This window comes from Chondrus crispus, genomic scaffold, assembly GCF_000350225.1.
Source record: "Chondrus crispus Stackhouse genomic scaffold, scaffold_230, whole genome shotgun sequence".
Taxonomy (NCBI): Eukaryota; Rhodophyta; class Florideophyceae; order Gigartinales; family Gigartinaceae; genus Chondrus; species Chondrus crispus.
The window spans coordinates 1-7,957 of NW_005179107.1; the positions used below are offsets into that span (position 1 = coordinate 1).

Below are 7,957 nucleotides of genomic sequence, written 5' to 3' on the forward strand. Positions count from 1 at the left end.
TGACTGCCTCGGAGCAGGTTGATGTGGGACTGGAGTGGCGGGAATCGACTGATTCTCTGCAATCGGTTCAGAGGGAGTAGACTGCAACAAGGACATGTTTTCGGGATGTTTGGGATTCCGAACGGGCAACGGCAATGTCTCCCGACGAGATGTGACGTCTAGCGTTGGTTCGCTCTCCTCCAGGACCTCCTCTGTAATATTGTGACTAGGTGACAATGGTTTTAATTTGTGATGACGGTCACTCTTCATGTGATTCGAAGTGAATTTTTGGTGTGCATCTTCGTCAGACTTGCTTCCGTCGAGAACCTCTTCTGTGATGTCCAGGCTGCTTTGCAACGGAGGGCTCTCTTCGAGTAGCTCCTCTGTGACATTCTCTCCCACCGAATCTTTGTTATATCGCGGACTCTCCGTTTTTCTACTCTTTATCACCGAGGCCGCAATAGACTTGACATTTTCACTACCTTTGGCAGACTTTCCGGGCATGTAGATAACATCTGTATCACTGTATACGTCCTCCGTCCTTGCAACAGACGTTTTGGTCCCTTGTAAAGTTTTTGCAGTCTTTTCATCGTTTCTTCGGGTTGAAGGGGGCGATTGTTTTGCTCTGGTAGACGACCGAGTGGGTGTCCAAGGGGACTTGGGCACAGTCTTGCGTCTCCGACCCGGCTTCCGTATAGGCGGGGGGTTATTTGCCCTTCGGGCGGCGGGGCGACGCAAGGTCATGCCACCATATTTTGGACTCATAGTATTATTGCAGACGGATGGGAGTAAAGGAAGTGAAGAGGGGATGGAAGGTATTGTTGGGAGGGGGGTGGGTGTTGGTGGAGAATGCTCTAAAACGGGATGGGTGCAAGCTGATTTTTGAGATTTTGCTGCAAAAAAGAAAAATTGTGAGGTGAGATTGGGATTGAGCTTAGAGAGGGTGTTTGAAAAATTGCGGGGAAAAAAATGCGGAGGAATTTTGGAGCTGTGCTGTACAGCAGTGGAAACGACGTACCGGCGGTTTCCACGTCGGGGGCGATGGCGCAGTATGATCGGGTTGGCGACGTGTCACGATACGTTTTGTGTCTGGCAAACCGCGGTTTCTGGCAAACTGGGGCGCTTCGGATGCAGTGGAACGACAAGAGTACGACAAGAGAACGACAGGAGAACAACAAGAGAACGACGAGAGAACGACGAGAGAACGACAAGAGTAGGATGTAAGGCTGGTACAGTACCGTACATCACTGCTAGGACACCGCCCTGTCTTTAAATATAGTTAATCCATTTCGACAAGAGAACGGCAAGAGAGGGACGTCCCGAATTGCATATGTGTCCAAAGGCGCGTTCCAAGCGAGTCTGTTGCGCGCAACAGCCCCCTCGCGAGCGTCGTGAGTCACGGGCTGACAATGAGAATAAGATGCAGCATCCGTCCGGGTGATCTGTCCCGCTGGGTTTGTGCTGTTTGCCGAAGGCGGTGCGCTGTGCCAAACATGCATCGCGCTCTGCCATTCTCGTGATGGAAGCAATCGATCAGGGCATCAATTCACTGCCTGATTTCTCCGCATCGATGGGGAACAAAACAATCGAGTCTCCCCAATCATGGGCCGTTCACGTGCCACCGCAATTACAGTATCCTATATAAGTTTTTTCCTCCGAGATTTTCCTCCGAGATTTTCCTCCGTTTCAAGAGATTTCAAGCGACAACCACAACTACTGTATCCTTTATTGGATATGCAAACGCCACATGCACTTGTCCGCATTCCTCTACTCCAACGCCTCAATAATATTGTCACTCACTCATCACACTTGAATTCATCCACATCCTAGTCGAAGCCTGTCACTCAGCCTCGATTAGTGCACCGTCCGCCACGTTTTGCTTGTAAACATCTACTCTACACCACATGGACTCTTCTAATCGACCCAAATGCAAACATCAACCAGATCATACAGCCTCAACAAAGCAACACAATACGACCCCAACATGAGCACAAATAGCTTGCAGCCATTATTTGGCTCCCGCAGCCCTCGCCCTCCCCAGCAACAACCAGAACTGCACCAACCAAAACTGCACCAACCAATCACATACACCTCACTCATTCCTCACCAACGACCACAACAATGGCGTTGGGACCAACACAAGGACACCAAACTCAAGCTCGCGCAGCCGACTCCCTTCTTCAACTAGGAAAGCCCCATGTCTTCGTCCTCGGCGGCCTCAGTTACCTCGGCCGCAACATCATCCCGGCCCTGGTCAAAGCCGGCTATCGAGTCAAGTCCATGGCCCCGACCATTGAGCAGCGAGCAAAACTCAGGGACTTGGGGTGTTGCACAGTCGCCTACGGAAGCTCGTATTCGTTTGAGGCTATCAGGGCCGCGGCCAGAGGCAGCCTGTACGCTGTTCACTGCGCCTCTGCCTTCATGCACTACGATGCGTCCGAGGACGATCTCATGTACAAGTCCAACCATCTCATTGCCGTAAACTTGATCAAGGCATGCCGCATTCTTCGCATCGCCAAGCTCGTCGTGCAGAGCACGGAGGCCGTCCTGTACGACGGCAGACCCCTTCACAATGTCGACGAGAATTATCCATTCACGCTAAATCCAATCAGTTCATGCGGACGAAGCATGCAAGACATCGAGGACCTCGTCCTTGCTGCAAACGGTCCAGAGCTACGCACTGTCATTGTAAGACCAAGATTGCTATGGGGCCGCGATGACGAAGCCTTTCTGCCCTCGCTACTACAAAACGCCCGATCAGGTGCTCTTCGACTCGTCGGTGGGGGAGACTATTTGATAAGCACGTGCCACGTCGCAAACGCCTGCGAGGGAATCATCTGCGCCATCTCAGAAGCCAAAGGGGGAGAGGTCTTTTTCTTGACGGACGGCCGTCCGGTTAAGTTTCGCGAATTCGTCCGTGGGCTTTTGAAAGCATCGGGAATGCGCAAGGTTGATCAAGTCACAGACAAAGCGATCCCGTTTTGGTTGGCGCGCGCCCTGGCTCTTGTCTGCGAAGCTTTGGCGCGGATATCAGGGACGCAACCCCGCATGACGCGTTCGGGTATCGGCCTCATCGGGCAGGAACTGACGTTTGTTGACGAGAGAGCTCGCAGAGAGTTGGGGTACAAAGCGAGTGTGAGTATGGCCTGCGGGTTTGATGAAGTTGAGGGCCGACGAGTAGCACTTCGCAAAGAGTCGCGTGGTGCAAACTCGTGAAGTTTTGATACGGTTCACTCTAACTTGATAACTTGTCACGAACAGTAGAAAGAAAGTGATAGCGCGTTGGTGGAAAAGACGAGGGTCGCCAACGCGATTAGCGCCCTGTAGAGCAAGGAAATGCGAGAATAGTTTTAAAATTAACAATAACTAGATCCAACTCCTGCTGAACAGGTCGCAATCATTTCCGCACACCCACAAAACAAGTTGGAAAGAATGCTACTCATCGCTATACCCCATAGTGGCATTCGTTCGGTCCCTCATAATTCCCTTCGCATAGTTGCGGTCAACTCCAAACATCCCTCGTACATGGACTCACTCCCAGAGTAGCATCACTAATCGCCGTGCAATTTAGCTTTAGCGCTCTTGAACCGTCAATCACCCAGACAAAGTCAATAAAAAGCAACGTCTCGCAATGCTTGGCACTAGGGGCGACTGTTTCCTCCGGCAGCTTCTCGAAGTGTCGTCGATATTGTGTCGTTCGGCGGGACATTACGGGCGCATGCTGCACGTCATGTGGTTGATGAAGTCGAGTTTACTTGTAGCGGACTGGATGAAATTGGAAACGAAATTGTGGCACAAGGTCGTTAGGAAATCAGGTCACTTCGCTCCTCAACCGCGGGTCCAAAACGCTTAAAAAAGAGGAGGACATACAAGTTATTCTGCCCTTGGTGAGGTCATATGGGGAGAGCTCACACCTGACCTTATCACCGACGAGAATTTTGATATAATTCTTGCGAATCTTGCCAGAAATGTGGCCGCGAACGACAGCGTCGTTCTCCAATTGGACCGTGAAGACAGCGCTAGGCAAGCTCTCTGTGACGATGCCATCAATCTCGATAGTGGTGGCCATAGGATCTGCACCAGTGCTTTCGGTAGTTTCGGTCTTGTTGTTTGAAGCCTGGCGTTGGTTCTTGCCGCGACGACCGCCGCCTCCGCCGCCCCTTCTCCCCTTCATAGATAGGGCCATGGGGCAACGCGGGGGACATGTTGCAGGAAGGGGCGCGCGAGGGGTTGCGATGCCAGTCCAAGGGGTGGAGAAACAGAAGCAGGTAAGCGCTTTGGAAGATGGGGAAGTAAAGTTCATGGCTCGGTGAAGAAGTACGGAAGCGTAGGGCAAAGATTTAGAGCAGCGTTGCGAACTGAAATTCGACGGGGGGGAAATCGTCAGAGTCGTAATGATGGCGTGAAGAGGGCGGGAAGGCGAGAAGGAGATGGTGCGAGGCGTCATCTCGAATGCCTTGAGATCATACGGCGCTGCAGCAGAGGGAGTTCGCCATCTTTCCCTAGAATTACAGTGTAAGTACAGTATGTACAGTATTTATGCCGGTCAATTATGAAATGGAAGAAGCAATTCACAGATCTGTTCGCAATTGATTTCGAAAACGGCTATTCTTGAGTAACCGGCGCACGTGACGGATGACCAAGGTTCAAATTGTAACGGTCATCCCGTCATCCTCAACGTCCGACTCCTTCGCAAACCATCCGCAGTCCGTTTCGCCCTCCTCCATGCCTCCCGCTTCCCTCACGCCCGCTTGTTTACAAACGCGGAAGCCATGCTCATCCCCTCCCCCCGCACCCTTTCCGCTTCCCCTCCATCCCTTCCTTCACCCTCCCCTCTCCCGCCCTAACTCGTGAACGCCCCACTCCATCCACCATGTCGGCCTTCCGCGCCTCCCCCTTCCACCGCGCCTCCAACCTCCCGACCCAACACTCCACCCTCTCCCGCGAACCATCCGCCACCCCGACCCGCATCCCGTCCTCTGCGCGCCGCCTCCACACGCCCTCCTTCCTGCGCCGCCCGCGCGACAGCTCCCCTACTCGCGACCCCTCTCGCTTCGGCTTCGCGGCCTTCCGCGAGAAACACCTCCGCTACGACCGCGCCGCCGACCTCTCATCTTCCTTCCGCACGCCGGAGCGTCTCCCCGCGCACCGCCCGCGCGATCCTTCTCGTAATGACCACTTCGACGAGGACAGGATTTCCAAAACCCCCGCGAAGGATCGCAACGACGAGTGGCTCGCGAGCCTCGGCTTCGACCTCGAGCTGCTCAAGCTCTCCGCCCGCCGCGACAGCGTGCGCGATGAGGAAACCGAGGAGAATAGACATCCCAACATCGTTGCTGCCACCCCGCCGCGCCCGCCTAGCTACACGCCAAAGCGCACCCCGCTGAGGATGTCTATGTCCGCGGGAGGGCCGCGCGCTGCCGCAGGGGGATCCCGTCCGCCGCTTGGGACGAGGACAGGCATTCCAGCATTCGACCTTGGGGAGAGCGGCCCGTCTCCTGCCCCGATTTTGCACGCCCCCACCGAGTCCTCTGCTCCTGCTGAGGCAATTACCTTTTCAATGGGCGATGAGGGCGCCGTCAACACGGAACATGTCGAAACATCTGCGCATCTCAGGAGTACGCAGCAAGTGTTTGCGGAGGAATCTTCCGTCTCGGTTTCGTATGGAGAGGACTCAAGTGCGCATCATTCCACACAGCCCTGCGACGAAGTGGCGGTCGCCACACCTTCGGTGCAGAAGAGACACACTACTCTCGCCTCCGACTCCCATGCCGCCGCAGATGAGTCTATCTTCTGTACCCCGAGAGCAACCCCACCATCGTGCATGCGTGAGTCAATGATTGGTCGACCGACTGCAACTTCGAGAAGACACACAGATTGGCGTCTTGAAACAAACAGCACGACGGAAAGCACGGTCAATGAGGCGGCACTTACGCCAGCGAGAGTGAAGTCTGCGAGGAAGAGCAGGCGCGCATCGGCACGGGTCTCAGTTCGCGAGCTACGCGCTCTTGCAGAGGGGCAAGAGAGCATGGGATTCAAAGCAGAAAAGGCTACGCCGGTCAGCAAGAGGAAGACGAGAAGCCGGCGATCGATGGCAGCCGTGGATGTTGACGGCCGGAAGACAGACCAGGCTGATGGGAATTTGGCTACCGCCAATTTCGTGCTTTCGCCGGTCCGCGCCACGAAGCAGCAGAGAGAGGTGCTCGGCTCCGAAAGCATTGTGACACCTGTGCGTCGATCATTGCGTATTAGTATGAGGCACGTGCCGGTGGTTAAAATCGATGATGTTGGTGAGCATAACGCAGAAAGGCTGGAATCTGCTGATTATGCGTTTCTGCCTAATCAGAGCCTGCCGGAGAAGGTCGCTGTCGAGAGAAAACCAATCCGTTGAAGATTTTGCAAAGTTTAGAGGACAGTCCTCGACTTCACAGAGCCTCGGTAAGCTGTAAGACGTAGGAAGTAAGAAGCATGTGTGAGAGGTGCGAGCAAAGGGCTCGCCCAAAGCCAGAGGCATCTTCTGTCATACGCAAATGTGGAGCACAAACACGTCACTTTTGAAAGAACATACTCTGTCATACGCAAATGTGGAGCACATACACGTCACTTTTGAAAGAACAGAGTCTCATTTTAAGTCATGAGGGAGAGCAGTGTAACCCACTTCTACAACTTAACTGAAGATGTATCATCCGATTCATACACTTAAAATCTGTGTGCTCATAGCAGTCTTTATTGCATACGGCACGGCATTATTGCGACCTGCCTGCCTCAATTCTTGCTGCAGTCGCTAGGAAGCGATGGGACGCATGTCTTCGCACTTTTGCTGTTAAATTGTAGAGTATTCCGTCTAGAGGGATTTATTGGCACTGCAAAAGAAAACTGTTGAAAGCAGGAGCTTCACAGCTCGGAGAAAAGTAAAAGACAAACAAGCCATCATAGGAGGACAACTACGCAATGACTTTTGAGATGAAAGTCGACCCAGTACAATAGCAATGATGTTTGTCGCGCAACCCCTTCCAAAACAGAATCGAAGTGTCAGGGTTTTGACTGAGGTACACACTGGATTGATATGAACACTCAGATGTGTCCAAGATTGGGCAAGTGGGTGTTCGCAGTTTCGAGTCGTGTAGGCTATTGATCTACGCGAGGGCAATGCTGCCGGCATGCACAGAGGTACTTCGGCGCATTTAATGACACAATTTGACTGTTCATGAGATGACAAGCCAGATTAGATGTGCACAAAGGAACAGTTCGTGAACTTTGCAAGGATGTTATCGCGTCCGTCATGCAGGTAGCAAAATATGCCAGCAACAAGAGACCCTCCCCCTGAAGTTTCCTTTTCCATACTGGGCCTCCAGGAATTGCGCATGGTTAAATTAAATTAAAAAAAGCCTGGTACTGTACCCCTCGGTGTGAGGGGTACAGTCATTGCTGTTGCCAAGTCAAATTCAATTCACACTGCAGTGACGTAGTCTCTGAGGTGCGTGCAGTGACTGCACGCACCTCAGGGCCAGTCCTAACAAAGGACTTTCCTCTCGTTTTTCCTTTCCCTCGCCCCGTTTTTATTGAGTTCTTCACTAAAATCGGAAGCACATTGCTGTAGTTTTTACTGTAATGCCATCCCATAGTTCCACTCCTCGGAAATGGAACAGAGTCTGGACGGTCTGCAGATCCATGCAGCATGGAAGGTACAGCAACGCCTCCTCGCGCATGCACATGGCCCAGTCTGACTCCCTGTAGCTCGACAAAAGCAAAGCTGGACGACGTGTTGCTATAATGAGGTCCCTCGATGTGCATGACCAAAACTGGGCTGGATTGAGATATGAAACGAAAGATATGGAAGGGATGGAGGGTGCGGGGAGAGACTGTGTCGGTGTCGATGTTAGGAGGATGACGCGGTGGCGGGGACAATAGCATGTCGGAGGATGTGTGTTGGTCACGGTACTGAGGAGGTGAGGAAGATGGTGATGGGGCGTGGTGG

At 53.0% G+C, this 7,957-nt stretch overlaps 5 protein-coding genes; 2 read left to right on the forward strand and 3 right to left on the reverse strand.

The window, feature by feature from the left end:
* Positions 1–1,893: 1,893 nt before the first annotated feature.
* CHC_T00004417001 (hypothetical protein) lies at positions 1,894–2,079 on the reverse strand. Its single transcript, XM_005715756.1, has one exon. The coding sequence runs from the start codon at positions 2,077–2,079 to the stop codon at positions 1,894–1,896; it is 186 nt and encodes a 61-aa protein (XP_005715813.1).
* Positions 2,080–2,100: 21 nt separating this feature from the next.
* Positions 2,101–3,195, forward strand: CHC_T00004418001 (hypothetical protein). Its single transcript, XM_005715757.1, has one exon. The coding sequence runs from the start codon at positions 2,101–2,103 to the stop codon at positions 3,193–3,195; it is 1,095 nt and encodes a 364-aa protein (XP_005715814.1).
* Positions 3,196–3,313: 118 nt separating this feature from the next.
* On the reverse strand, positions 3,314–4,048 carry CHC_T00008801001 (Translation initiation factor IF1, Rhodoplastic). XM_005715758.1 is given in 3 exon segments: positions 3,314–3,730; positions 3,731–3,744; positions 3,850–4,048. 2 exon segments carry the CDS (start codon positions 4,046–4,048, stop codon positions 3,731–3,733), a joined length of 213 nt encoding a protein of 70 aa, XP_005715815.1. The 3' UTR covers positions 3,314–3,730.
* A 1,767-nt stretch (positions 4,049–5,815) lies between these two features.
* CHC_T00004419001 (hypothetical protein) lies at positions 5,816–6,917 on the forward strand. XM_005715759.1 is given in 2 exon segments: positions 5,816–6,370; positions 6,371–6,917. The coding sequence occupies 1 exon segment, from the start codon at positions 5,816–5,818 to the stop codon at positions 6,368–6,370; it is 555 nt and encodes a 184-aa protein (XP_005715816.1). The 3' UTR covers positions 6,371–6,917.
* Positions 6,918–7,401: 484 nt separating this feature from the next.
* CHC_T00004420001 (hypothetical protein) lies at positions 7,402–7,773 on the reverse strand. Its single transcript, XM_005715760.1, has one exon. It carries the CDS (start codon positions 7,771–7,773, stop codon positions 7,402–7,404), a length of 372 nt encoding a protein of 123 aa, XP_005715817.1.
* Between the last annotated feature and the right edge of the window lie 184 nt (positions 7,774–7,957).